This window comes from Gobio gobio, assembly GCF_949357685.1.
Source record: "Gobio gobio genome assembly, chromosome: 2".
Classification (NCBI taxonomy): domain Eukaryota; kingdom Metazoa; phylum Chordata; class Actinopteri; order Cypriniformes; family Gobionidae; genus Gobio; species Gobio gobio.
In genome coordinates this window covers 46146449-46160702 of record NC_137098.1, presented here as the reverse complement: position 1 = coordinate 46160702, position 14254 = coordinate 46146449, and the positions used below count along the sequence as shown (strand labels likewise).

At 38.1% G+C, this 14254-nt stretch overlaps 1 protein-coding gene across 1 annotated transcript; it reads right to left on the bottom strand.

The window, feature by feature from the left end:
• Window positions 1-641: 641 nt before the first annotated feature.
• slc17a6b (solute carrier family 17 member 6b) lies at window positions 642-13941 on the bottom strand (the record flags this gene model as incomplete). The annotated part of the gene is made up of 12 exons (XM_079836922.1): window positions 13344-13941; window positions 11721-11976; window positions 10789-10907; window positions 8257-8371; window positions 7732-7819; window positions 7350-7436; window positions 6847-6989; window positions 4366-4515; window positions 3579-3711; window positions 2236-2346; window positions 1307-1434; window positions 642-983 (listed from the first exon to the last, which is right to left on the bottom strand). Exons 1-12 carry the CDS (start codon window positions 13427-13429, stop codon window positions 642-644), a joined length of 1758 nt encoding a protein of 585 aa, XP_079693048.1. The 5' UTR covers window positions 13430-13941.
• Between the last annotated feature and the right edge of the window lie 313 nt (window positions 13942-14254).

The following is a 14254-nucleotide window of genomic DNA, read 5'->3' as shown; positions in this document are numbered from 1 at the left end:
CTAAATAAAGTTACTCTTTTTTAATACATAGAACATTTACAGTCAGCCAATTTTGATATGTCGTTTCTCCTTTGTATAATTGACACATTTAAATCCATATTTAAATGTAATATTTGTTCATTTAAATTTGTGCAAACATATAACAATTTTCAGGGTTTTGTACATGTTAATCGATAATCTTTTTTCAGGACTCACAGACACTACAAAATGTACAGTGTGGGCATTTATTTTGTATCCTGTGCTGCATGTCGAGTGGCTCAAAAAGTAGCTGGATGTTTAAGTCATAGTTAAAATCCATAAATTCATTACATTAGATTAGATAACAAAAAAGCTCATTTTTTAAAGCTAAACATCTTACAAAAACAAGTTTGTTAAGTTTGATGATATAACGATATATATCATATACATTATTTATATATAACTATATATATATATATTTGTGAAGACACTTCTAATGGACACTTCTTACACCCAAGAAAGAAAAGCTGATTTGTTGCAGATTGCACTTGGTTCGATATCTTGTTTAATGCAATGGAATTTACACGTTTTCAACTGTGACTTTTGTACTTTTTTGGAATACTTTTTTGCGCCACTGTTTGTGTATGTCTGTGTGCGTGTGTGTTAGTGTGTATTTGCAAGGTCTAGGAGTAATTCGCACCCTGCCTGTATCCGTAACTCTCTTCTTCCGCACCTTCCTGTACAAACACCTCTCGTTTATCCCATCCTTCTGCCCATCCTCCGTTCAATTGTGTGGTGGCACCGTAGGTCTTGGCTGGACCTCCCAGGGCACTGTAGCCCTGGGTGATGTCCCCCGTTTCCTCAGCCAGCTCATCTTCATCAATGAAACCGCACTTCTCTTCGCTGGTCTGCTCCGGATCTGCCCATGGCTGCTGCTCCCCAGAGGCGAAGATGCCATAGAAGATTACCCCGCCATAATGCACCATGGAAGCGATAAGGAACACATACTGCCACTCTTCTCGGGTCTGAAAGGATAAAAGAGTTGTCAGGAATTCATTGACATAAAGAAACTCATCCTGGGAGCTGCAATGAATAACACATGAAATAAACATGCACTTTTGACAATGAATAGGGAGAAAGATCAAAAAATTTGTCACACAAAACCTTTTAAAATCACAATATCATGTATATTTCAGGTATAATAATATAGGAAAGAATCAAGATCACAAATCTCCTGTGCTACTTGAACCACATAAGTGTCAAAACTCAAGGCATTATACATCCAGTCCAAACCAATACTGAACATCAAGAATTCAAAAGAAAATCCTGACAATTCAAAGTGTCTTACCTTGTGTTTGGTCATGGCGCCCACGATAAGAGGACACACCATTCCTGACAAAGTTCCCACTCCATTAGAGATTCCCATGAGGATACTGGCATAGCGAGGAGCGATGTCTAAATGATTGACATTAAAACCTGATGGACAATAGAGGTTCAAATTTGATTAGCCAAAAGTGAAATAACTGTAAATAATTATATTTTGGCACTACGTTAATTGCACCAAACCAGGGATATTATTGTTAAAACTAAAACTATTTTCATTACTTGAAATAAAATAAAAATTAACTGAAATAAAATAACATATTAACATTATTTAGTTTCCAACATTTCTCGTTTTCGTTAGAAACTAAGAACTAAAATAGCTAAAACTAAAAACTAAGACTTAATAAAACATTTTTTTTAAATATAATCTAATTCAAAATATGAACAGAAACTACAATAGTATATCAGTGATCCTAAAATAACACTGCACCAAACAACATCACAGAATGACATTTTCAAACACTCCATCCCTGTACTATACTGTTCTGCATCAAGAGTGCACATTTTTCAGTATCTCTAACATGATGTTGGAGATACAGACTAAAAATAGAAAGAGCAGCCATCTTGTAGAGCGGAGGAGTCTCTAGCCCCTCCCTCGTTGAGTGCTCTGTCTGGATGTGCTGCATGTGAGGCAGCTCTCAGGGGACAGTGTGTATGAATTATTTAAAAAGTCCAGCAGAACGACTTATTCCTTCCAAACTGCAGTGGAGGAAGAGTGTGTTTGAGCAATAATAGGAGAACATGGTGTCTTATTACAAATAAGGCATTATTTGCAGTGTTCCCTGGCTGTGTATGGTTGCTTTTTATTGCTGCTTGTTCTTGTCATTTGTGTATAAACGGCAGGTTTGCGAGGCAAAATATTCAATCAGACATATCGTTTCCCCAAAGACTTGCCTGATATTGCAAATCCACTGAAGCCGACAGCCAACACAAGGAATGAAATGGCCACCCCTTTACTGTGCGAGTAACCGACAACCAATAAAAGAGTGGCCTCCATCCCAAAGCCTGTGAAAGATAAAAACATGTGGATAATCAATTCACTAAGCTAAAATAGACAAGTATATAACAATAAAAATATATATTTAGAGGATATGCTGAAAGTGTAAAAGTGTGAAATATTTCGATTGATTAAAAATTCTCGGTTACACTTTAGATTAGGGTCCAATTCTCACTATTAACTAACTATTAACTACAACTTTTGCCTCAGTAAACTCCTAATTACTTAGTTTAGTTATTGGGTAGGATTAAGGGATGCAGAATATGGTTATGCAGAATAAGGCATTAATATGTGCTTTATAATTACTAATAAACAGCCAATATCTTATGCATGCTACTAAGCAACTATAGTGAGAATTGGACCTTTAACTAAAGTGTTGCCAAATTCTCATTTAAAGGGGTGATGAATTGAGAAATCAACTTTCCCTTGAGCCTTTGATATATAAAAGGTTATAGTAATATAAGAATATCCTGTAAGTTTCGGAGCTGAAAACTTTCTTGTTAGTCAAAGAAAAGCTTTTATTGACACCAGGCCCAGAAAACGCTCGATCTCAGATTATGTCGATCATTGATGTCATCGTATGCTGAAACGCCGCCTCAACAGATAAAAATGTACGCCTGATTCTGTAGCCCCGCCCACCGACTCGTGGAGCAAGATAATGCGCTGTGCCTGGTTGTGGAAGAACACAGTCGCTGCATAAGCTTCCTTCGGATTCTAATATTGGAAATGTGTGGTTGAACTTTATTTTTAAGGAATATCCAGCTTACGTGTTTAATTGCCTATTAATAGCGGGTGGATGAGAGATAAATCATTGTGTTTGTTTGATAAAGACATTTTGCGAGCCCTGAGGGACGAATCATTCCGGTTGCCGTTTCCCCGTACGCTTTCAAAACAATGCCTCACGCGTACTCATGGGGGAGCCGAAGCTCATTAAATATGCAAAGCTTATCCAATCATAGCAGTGGGCGTTTACTTCCAAGTCTTCAGTGCGGCACACACATTAAAACCAAGCGTGTCTTGAGAGAGGCTCAAAACCAGGGCAGAAAATAACCTATTACTTATTCGCTATGATGTTTTTGAATGTAAAAACCATGCGAACATCACAAGTAGACCTCAGACAACAGTATAATTTTTTTTTTAAAAAGCCAGTTCATGACACCTTTAACATCCAGTTCACATGAATTTAACCAGAATTCAGCCATGTAGGAGCTGTATGGCAATTGCAATAGGCTCCACTCACCTCCGCAGTTCATGATCTTCCGAACTGTGGTAGTTGACAGGATGTTTTTACTGCGAAGGAAATCGGCTAACTGTCCCCCAATGGGTACGATAATAGTCATCACCAGATGGGGCAGGGCTGAAAGCATGCCAACCTGAATAAGACAGCAGCCATCAGGCTCAGAATCATCTTATTGAAAACCCACTGCAGAATGAAAGAATTAGCCATTGACTAATGTTTTTAGATGTGGTTCTACCACAGAAAGGAGAGAAAATTCCAAAGTCTAATCTAAAATATTACGTAGCAAAGAATACATTTTACTTAAATTTACAGTATGGTCACAACCATTATGAAATAGTTAATTACATTACACACAATTACACATACTGGATAAATGTGATTTAAAAAATCAATACATTGACATGCAACATTATTGTAATATGCAAGGCATCACCATTAATTAGTATGTTAATTCTATAACTAGATTTAAAGACATGATTGCCGGTTTAACTGTAAGAAGTGAAGAAACAAGAGCAAAATGAGATGCAAACACAGACTTAAATCACCAATAAATGATTAATGAATAATTCATCATGAACTATTCACAATGAATAATTCATCAAGCTATTTCAGACCTTAGGGAATGACAAAGGTCACCCATTTATTGATGCACACTGGAATTATAGGCAAAAATCCTACTAAGGCTAGCCATTTTTACCCAATTGTTAATTTTTTAATCAATCATGCAGTTTGTATAAAACACATACCACTTTAAATACATGTAATATAAAAGGTAAACTGAAATCACCTTGCTAATCTCAAAGCCAAACACCTCCTCAAAATATGCAGGCTGGCTGATGAGCAGCAAATAGAAGGTCCAACTCCTGCAGAAGTTGGCCACAATGATTGCATAGACAGGCATGGACGTGAAGAATTTCTTCCAAGGTGTCTTGAATTTCTGCAAAAGAAAATAGTATTGCAGCACGTGGAGTGAGATGTTACCAATATACCCATACTGCAAATGATTTTACCTGTCATGTCTTGAACATTTTTGGTTCTTTGTCAGTACTGATGTTTTCTGGGAGTGCATGGCATTTACACCAAGGTCAAAGAAAGTAGCGGACTGACATTAGGAACATAGCATCAAAACAACTGATGTGCAAGACTTCTCTGATATGTCTTTGTTGGTATTTTAAACTTACAGATTTCATTAGATGTCCTCATATGGTGACAAAACCACCCTATAGTGACATAGTGACACTAAATATATCGGCCTCTACCTCAAAGTAATAAGACGACAAAAGATTTACGAAATAAGTGTATACTTAAAAGGCATCATTTTTTGGTGGCCACACATATCTCCTCATTGTTTTCAACACATCCTGACTTAAAGTTCCTCTATTATGCTTTTTCAAATATAACCTTTCATGCAGTGTAATATAGCTGTTTATGACTGTAAAAGGTCTGCAAAGTTTTAAAGGCCCACTGGAGTGCTTTGAAACACGCAGCATTTTTCGGTGTTTTGACGTAATTTCAATTGAATCAGGGAGACAGGATGGGACATATCGAGCAGTTTATATCACAGCTCGACCAGAGCCATTTCTCCTCCTAATCTTCTTCATTTCCCTTTAAAATATAGCATTCTGTGCAGAATTCAAATGGGTCTGATACGTTTTCCGGTCTGCACCGACTCGTGCATATGATCCACTGTGCTATCGTGTCGTGTCTCTCACCGGAACAGACTGTGCGCATGCTGTGGCGGTTCGCATTCACCCCAATGGAAAGCATATTTACACTGTCTGAAGCGTTCCCTGTCCCCTAAATAGTGCACTATGAGCCATTCGCCATGTAGAAAATACTAAATGTGTGAACAAGTGACCAATTTTAGCCGCAGCTTCAGCGTCTCTTTATAATGCAGGGGGCGGTGCAATTTAGATTCTAGAGAGCATTTGATTGGACAGAAAATCTGATGAGAAGCTGAAGTGAGGCGTGATGTCATCAAAATCATTGATCCATAATGGCGGAAGTGAGAGACTGAAAGTTTTGTATGCTTAAATCTTCTAAATGCGAATTTTGTCATTGTTTTGGAGCACACTAGCTTAATGCTTAACATATTCATACTAAAAGACAAAAAAATTACTTTTTATTTCATGGTGACTTTAAAGATCAAAGTGCACAACAATTAAAGTTATAGTCTCCTGATAGAAAGATTTGATTCTGACCTGCCGAAATGAGTCGTCAGCAATTCCAGTTTCACTTCTGTAACATATCTATGTGGGTTTGTAACAAATTTGCATAATGCCGGCCTATGGTCTTCATTGCTGCGAAGTGCGAACAATGACTACTTAGTACTTCGGCCCACCCTCAAAGATTGTAGTTGTAGCTGCAACGTCGACGTGTTGATAAAACGCTGTTTTCTGCACTGTTAATCCATTTCCAAAGGCTGAGGAATTGTGCTGGAATTGATACAGTAAAACCAACGCCATTGTTACTGTTCATGTATAGGCTACAAGTGCTGAGGAAGCCTCTGGAGCAAAAATTCAGATATGGTTATGGACATTTTGTTTCCGCTGTAAGCGGGAGACCAATCACAACAGACTTGGCCATCTGACCAATCAGAGCAGAGTAGGCTCTCAGAAAGGAGTGGTTAAGAGAGACTAAAGCCTTTATCGAGAGATTTCAAACTGTGAAAAAAGAGGTGATGTGCAATGTATATTATGAGAAAATGAAAGTGTTTTTTTAACCTTAGATGCATGTAAACCTATTGTAGGAGACCTAAAATAGCATAATAGGGGAACTTTACATAATTATATGGTTTTATTGACCCTCTATCAAATTGCAAATCATTCAAAACAAATGTTACTCTTTTAAACGCCAGCAATATCACAATTTTGTTCGCAATAACTGCAAACAGGGGTTTGTCTCAGATCTCTCCATCAAAGCTCTCAATCTTAAGGAAGTTTAAAATCTTAAAACAAATAAAATATCCCATCCTTGTGCCAATTATTGGCCTGATGTCAAGAGAAATGGACAATGCCACATAATGCTCTGTACTGTTAAACAATCTGTCAAGCAACAAATGAGCATTAGAATTACAGATAATTGTAGAGTGGTGCTTAATTATAGGTTTGCATGAGAGAGGATGTTATTCCATTAGTCAAACCGTCTCTTTTGAAAAGAAATCCTTCAGTCAAGCATTTTGTGCTGTGATATTGTCTTCTTATCCCTGAGATAACACTGCCTATCCAGCCAGAAGTTTGGAGTACGATTATGTTTAGGGTTCACTCACTTCTGCAGGACCTAGCAGCTTGGCGGTCTCCCCGATACTCTCCTCAATGAAGCAGCGTTCTTCAGCAGAGATGGTGGGATGTACAGCAGGGCTCTCATATGACACCAAGATCCAGAACATATACCAGAACATCCCAAAACACCCTAAAGAGAAACAAACAATTCTTAGATGTTGATGTTAAAAGAAACATCATAAAATGATGTCAGATAAGCAGCAGACAGGAAGATCAGCTGACTAAAAACTCCTCATATAACTAAATGGATTAGTTCATTGCTTTCCAGACAGAGCGTACTAATTCTTGGCACAGGGTCGGGCAGATTCGGTGTCAGCACAGAGCATAGACACATGGCAGCATCAGAGGAAAAATCAATACTCAGCATAAGTGAGTTAATCCATACTACACTTACTAAAATACACTCATCAAGACCGTTAAGCACACTCATACAATGACGGTTTACACTATAACAATGGCTCATACATGTGCACACACAAACCACTCTTACCATAGACATAGAAAACAGATGACCAGCCAGTGTACTGCACCAGGATCCCAGCAAGAGGCATGGCAATAACAGCTCCAGCATAGGAACCTACAGAACGGGAGAGGACGAGGGCCATGTGAGATCTTGAATGGAACCAAATAAACTCTGGAAGCTTCAAATTCAGTTGCTGATTATATGCATTAAAACAACACAGGAAAAAACAGTTAATGCATAAATAATGTTTGACTGAATTCTTGAGGATAAACAACAAATTTAATTTTTAACATGCACACAATAATGAGGCACTAAGATAGCAACTAAACAAAAAATATAATGACACATGGTTTTATTTATTATCCACTAATCTATATTTGCTTTAAAGAGAATAAAGATGAAAAATTACCACAGAAAGAGGTTGTGGCTAGACGGCTTCTTTCCAGTGGAGGGGCCCATTTACTCCAGATCCCATGACAGGCTGGGTAGGTCACACCCTGAGAACAATAATATTACACATCCTGTTTTATATCATAAAGAAATGTGCTTAGACAGATGATATATTAAAAAAAAGTTACATCACACAAGTCTATTTAAATGCAAATTAATATTCCATTGTTTAGGAATAAAAGAAAAATAATAATATATACATTGTTGTCATGATGGACGTAATCTAGTTGCCTCTATAGATCAATACAGTTGTACTAAAGACAAAGCCTGGGTTATTATTCTCTCAGAATATCCTCAGGCCATAACTGATTGTTACAGGACTATGGGCTTTTACAGTAAGAATTCCCACAAATGGCTTTTTGAGAAAATATCCACCAAAGGCAAGTGCACAAATTTGAGAAATGAATACCTATAGATGGTTATGCTATTAGATCGCTATTAGCAAACAAGCAATTCGATTGAAATGAGAGAAAATCAAAGTTACCTCTACAAGCCCTTGTAATATCCTGACGAATATGACGCAACCATAGTGAGAACGTGCAGCTGAGGGGATGAACATATTCAGTGTGGACGTGAGGAAAATGGCTGCGCCAAATACCCTGAATAACAGATGGAAACATTGTTAAATTATATAGCCTACCAGTGAATTATAGAATGAAAAATATCATGAATAACAAATGGAAACATGGTTAAATGATATAGCCTACCATTGGACTATAATAGAATGGAAAAAATAATAATTTTAAAACATTTATTTATCGTGTTTAAGTCTAGCCTATTTTAGTTATCTGCTATTTTGGTTTATTCGCGTACATACTGTTTTAAACAAAAATAATATAACTACAATTCAAATATTCTTTCTGCGAAAAAAAGACGGGGATATTGGTCCTGCGGAGTGATGCCAGCACCTACTGCAACAGAAGAAATACGGGTTTCCATTTATTTCCAATTTTCCTGACGTCTTGTAGAGCTCGAGACCCTCTCTCCCACCGGCACTCGCTAATCGGATTGAGGGAGTTCTCCGGCACGAGACTCGCTGATTCAATTAGATCTCAATCACGTCAACCAACAGCCGAAATATGAACTGAGAACTGTTGTATAATTTCTGCAACGACAATTATGTCAAAGATTTGACGTACGGAGTTAATAGAACTATAGCCTGCAATTGCACAGCAAAATGGTTTTTGACAAACAACCGTTCGTTTAGCCTATTGTTGGCCATGAAAACGGATGTTTTAGTGAGAACAAATTGTGTCCAATGTTCCAGCTAGGCTACCGACATGGTAGGCCTAGTTCTATTTTTTGTTTTGTTTTATAAATTGCTGCGTGATATATGAGGCACGGCCAAACCCTCTGGCAACATGTCTGGGGCTGGTTGCCATGCCCCCCTCATTGAGCAGATTAGACACGGTTTCCCCCGGGATCTCATTAACAGGTGGAGAATGCCCCACAGACCCGCTCCCACAGTCTAATCCTACAACTCACACGACGGGTCAGCGTTCAGTCTGCCACTCACGCAACACTGGAACACAAGCAGACTGATCAACCATAGACATCTACTCTCTACCTCTGCCTGTCACTCTGAAGCCTTGATTTATTCGTTTATTTAGCCTACTTGAACAAACAAAAAAAATTGTAGGCCTAGGCCTGTTGCTACACTCTAAAAATGCTGGGTTAAAATCAACCCAAGTTGGGTTGAAAATGGACTAACCCAGTAATTGGGTTGTTTTAACCCAGCGATTGGGTTGTTTTAAGCAAACATTTAACCCAACCGCTGACCCATTCACTGGGTTAAAACAACCTAATTGCTGGGTTAGTCCATTTTTAACCCGGCATTTTTTAGAATGTAAGGTTTATATTATAATTGAATTAAAACAAATTAGAACAGTGATGTAGGCTATTAGCCTACAATATTGACTATGGCCTTTAAATAAAAAAAATATATAGCCTAGCACATCGTTTTTTTTTTATTAAAAAAAAAAATCTTTCTCCTTTCTTCGTTTTCTGAGATAAATTTGATTCAATATAAGCTCTAAATAATGCATAAAGTAACGATGATATAACGAAATTAATAATTTCACACGAAATGCGTGTCCGGTGTCCTTACAAATCTTTATACAATCAATCGATAGGGCTAGTACAAATAGGAGGTTGGGTTGCACTTGTGCTATAGCTCCTCCCATCATCCTTTTCTTCCAATGACAGGCACATATCCAGTAGCAGCTATGAATAACAAAGTGCCTTGAATAATACAGCATGCAGTCATCACTGCTATAGTAGGCTACAGGCTCGAATAAAATGAAGAACGCACCACGGATGTAGGCCTATAGCAATCTTTTCAGCTCGATTTTACACATGCCAATTCGGCTATTGCTTATTTCAAATATTAGGTTTATAACGTCTTATGACTGAAATCATACATAGGCCTATGTATTTCTCCTATTACATTCAATAATGTAAAACAAAATCAAATACATTTTTAATAGCTAAATTTAACAAAATTCCGTGTTAGGCAGCTATTTTCGCACCGCTTTCGTTCTGGGTGGACAAACACCTAGAGATGCTCCTGTTTTATGCAGAAGCTCTAAGCGCGATCCCGCTGGTTTGGAAAACTTGGGCGAAACCATCTTTTAGTAATGTATGACGTAAGTTGCAATGATTTTAATTGCTCGGTTTGCAAAATCATAGGGACAAACATATGTGAACCGTTATAAATAGCTAATATAATTGATCAATAAAATAGACTGTTGTTATAGAATATTTATTGTTTGTAAATGTCTTAATAATTAATTATTAATGTTCTTTCGTTACCATTAGGCTTTTCCCCAAATTAGTCTACTATGTTCTATTGCAATGCGTAAAATTATATAAACCAAATGCGACTTTCAGCTTTCAATAGGCTACAATTAATTATTGACAAAATAATAATAATAATAATTATAATAAGAAGAAGAACAATAATAATAATCTGAACGAATTAACAAATAAATATTAGCCTATATTTCTAAAGCTTTACCTGTTTGCCGCCAGTCTAGAACAAATGTATCCTCCGGGAATTTGTGTCACAATATAACCCCAGAAAAACGAGCCATGAATCATTCCAACTGTTTCCGGGTCCCAGTTGAACTTTGCCTTCTATGGGAGAGAAATAACAGAAGATATCAGGTTGGTAATCCTGTCTGTAAAAGGGCGAGAGACTAAATACACTCTAAAAAAAGGCTCGTAATCATAGGGGAACCTTTTTTAGTGCTATATAGCACCAATTTTGGTGCTTCAGTGGTTCTTCAGCGGTTCTTCAGAGGTGCTATATAGCACCTTAGTCAAAGAACCGGTGAAGAACCTCTTAAGAACCGCTGAAGAACCACTGAAGCACCAAAAATGGTGCTATATAGCACTAAAAAAGGTTCCCCTATGATTACGAGCCAAGAACTATTTTTGGTGCCATATAGAACCTTTTTTTTTTAGAGTGTATGAGAATATGCACACGTTTCCACACACCTCCAATAACAGGTAATATAATAGGCCGATGGCATTCGTTATTTGGGAAATTATTAACTTTTTTTTTTTTAAACCCATAGCAAACAAAATATTTATTGATTATTGTGCTCAAAAATGAAATGACAAGAGCGAAGGATTAGTTTCCAGCTGAAGAGTTAATCAATTTGAGTCCTATAACAAGGTCAATGTTTTTGCATGAGTAGCCTACTTGTTTTCAATATTTTCCAAGCTAGTAGTGGGGCATTCACTAAGCCTCTTTCCAACAAACACAAATCATTGTGCTTTTTAATTATTTACTGTATTATTATTTGTTTTCCATAAATTGATTTCAGAAAGACTCTGTGTGTGTGTGTGTGTGTGTGTGTGTGTGTGTGTGTGTGTGAGCTGCGTGTGGCGGTGTCACGAAGCTGACACGGACATATAAAATCCAAGCGTGCCACGCGCACAAACCTCTTTGATGACGATCTTTCCGTTCAGGTGAATGGTGCTGTTGTTCACCATGCTCACTATTGCCACGCCTAAGTTGCACCGAATACCGAAGGAGATGCAGAAGCCGAGGCCGCTCATTACGGCGATGATGTAGCGGCGCGGAAGTCCGAAGCACGTGCAGTCGCACAAAGGTGGCTTTTTCTCGCTGGTCTGGGCAGGCCGTCCATCCTCGGTCAGTTCAATGTTGTCGCCAGGTTTTTGCCTCTTTTCTAGCACTCTGCATAAGTCAGAAGAGAGTTATCAGATTACTTGTGGGACACTAACAGCATAACGACTTTGGTCCGGGAGAACCAATTAATAGGAATTTTATCATTTTATTATTGACAACAATCACCCTTCAAACGAATCAAAATATAATTTTGGCATTTAATTCAATTGAGATATTCTCACTAGTAGGCCCACTCTAAACTGCGCAGACATAGACAATAGCTAGTTATTGAAATGGCCTGCAGGAATAGTTTGCATATTTATTTTTCCCCCACAAATATTTGTATGTAAACTCCATATAGGCTTCGTGTGCTGCTGTTAAGCGCACTGTACCGCATTGCAGCATTCCCTTCACCTTCACCTTATTTACATTCACACAGGCTTATGGTCCACTGATATTCACTAACACGATTTTAATATACCTATGCATAGGTATCCAAAAAGAGAGTTATTTGCTATTTACTATTATTTAATGAAAACCCATTGTGTGAAGATAAATTCAATAAATTACTATGCAAAAATGTAGGTATCCTATATATTTTTTTAAATAAATGAAAAAGGTCATGCATTTCGATTCATGCATATGATTTCATTAACAGATGTATGCATATGATTTCATTAACAGATGTGACGGAATTAATGGATTTTATGTTGTAATATTTTGCACGTGTAAAATGTATATTCATTTGTTTGATTTCAGTAGACAAATAAAACACATGTCCTAGTATTTTGGAAAATACTCAGAGACTACAAAATGCTATAAGTAAACGAAAAAAAAAATGTAAATATGAGGGGAGACATGAATTAAAGGTGGTGAAAGGTATTTCAGTTGCGAAAGAACAACTCGTTCAAATATGGTCGAGGCGGTTGATCCCCCCCCCCCCCCCCCCATTTTCATAGATTACAAAAAGGTTTTATTAATACGACACACGCACAAAAATCATTCAATTTCGAGGAGCAACGTTAAGTAATGGATACCCCGATTTTCTCATGATTTCAATCGTGGTTTTATGTGAATGTTCTCTAAATAAGAAGAGACCCCCAAGGGGGTCCTCAAATTGAACGATTACTATTCAGTCGGAAATGCATTTTAATCGCCGGGTTACAATGACAACCTTTAAAGATAGAAAAACTTGCATGCTTCCATCCCCTCCTCCAAAGATTATGCAGAATTACATAATTTTCAGCACGTCTCCATGAAGCGTGACGCCGAAATCGACTGGGGAAACTCGTTAGTGAACAGATCAAACTAGCAACAAATTCGTGATTTTTCTGTTCTGTTATAGTTCATGTGTATTTGGCGCCACAATATGCACACATGCAGGCCTATTATTTTAAAAATGACTGATTCAATTGGATAATGTTAAAATATCTTACTTGTACACGCGCCCCAGTGTCTTCCCCGCTAGTTGCTTCAGCCCCTCTTTGCTGGGCACAAAACCAGGCTCCTTCGGAGTCTCCATGTCCAAGTGTGATAATCCCTCGTTTTTTCCCGGTAATGTTAAAGTAGCATGTCACAGTGTGAGATGACAGAGCATACCGGACCGATACCCAGCGGATCAATGATTCAGTAAGACGGATGAGGAAAATTCACGACGGAGCGAAGGAGGGAAAAAAAAAATCCGCCTACACAAGAGAGATATCAGAAGTGGTCTGGCTCTGTCTACTCATAATTATAAACTCATAAACTGCCCTGCGCGCGATAAGGGCACGCGATGCCATCTCAGATTGGAGTCGACAAATTAATGTTCGCTTCAAAATTAGTTTTTGAAGGAAAAAAAATCGGATTAAAACAACGTTGTATGATCAAATAAGAGGGAAAAAAGAAAAAACAGCCCAGTTCCTTGTCTCGTACTGTCACTTTTTTAGGTGTTTAGGAGGTGAATAGCTTTCAGCACCAAGGTCAGCGACAGTCTCGCGTTCAGAGCGGCGCGAGCTCCCGCCGCCACTCCTTTGCCAACTAGCAGTGTGCGCTGTGCGCGAGGCGGAACACTCCCGTCAGAGTGCCAGCAGCGGTTCACTGCTTTGGGAGGGGTTAGAGAGGGAGGACAATGTTCACATTCCATTCACATTTTCTTTGATTTTGTCCTCGGATGATCTGAATTATGTTCCACGTGCGGCAAATGATAGTTTTTCTATGCGTAGCCTATATAGCTATATGTGAAAGGCAAGTGACGTGACATTCGAAGTTTCTACATTTGTGCTTTTACGCCAATTGCTTGTTTTCCATCAAAGGCCGTGCAAGCCTCCTGGGGGCGGTGCTATGGAAACCGAATGAGGGGTGTTTC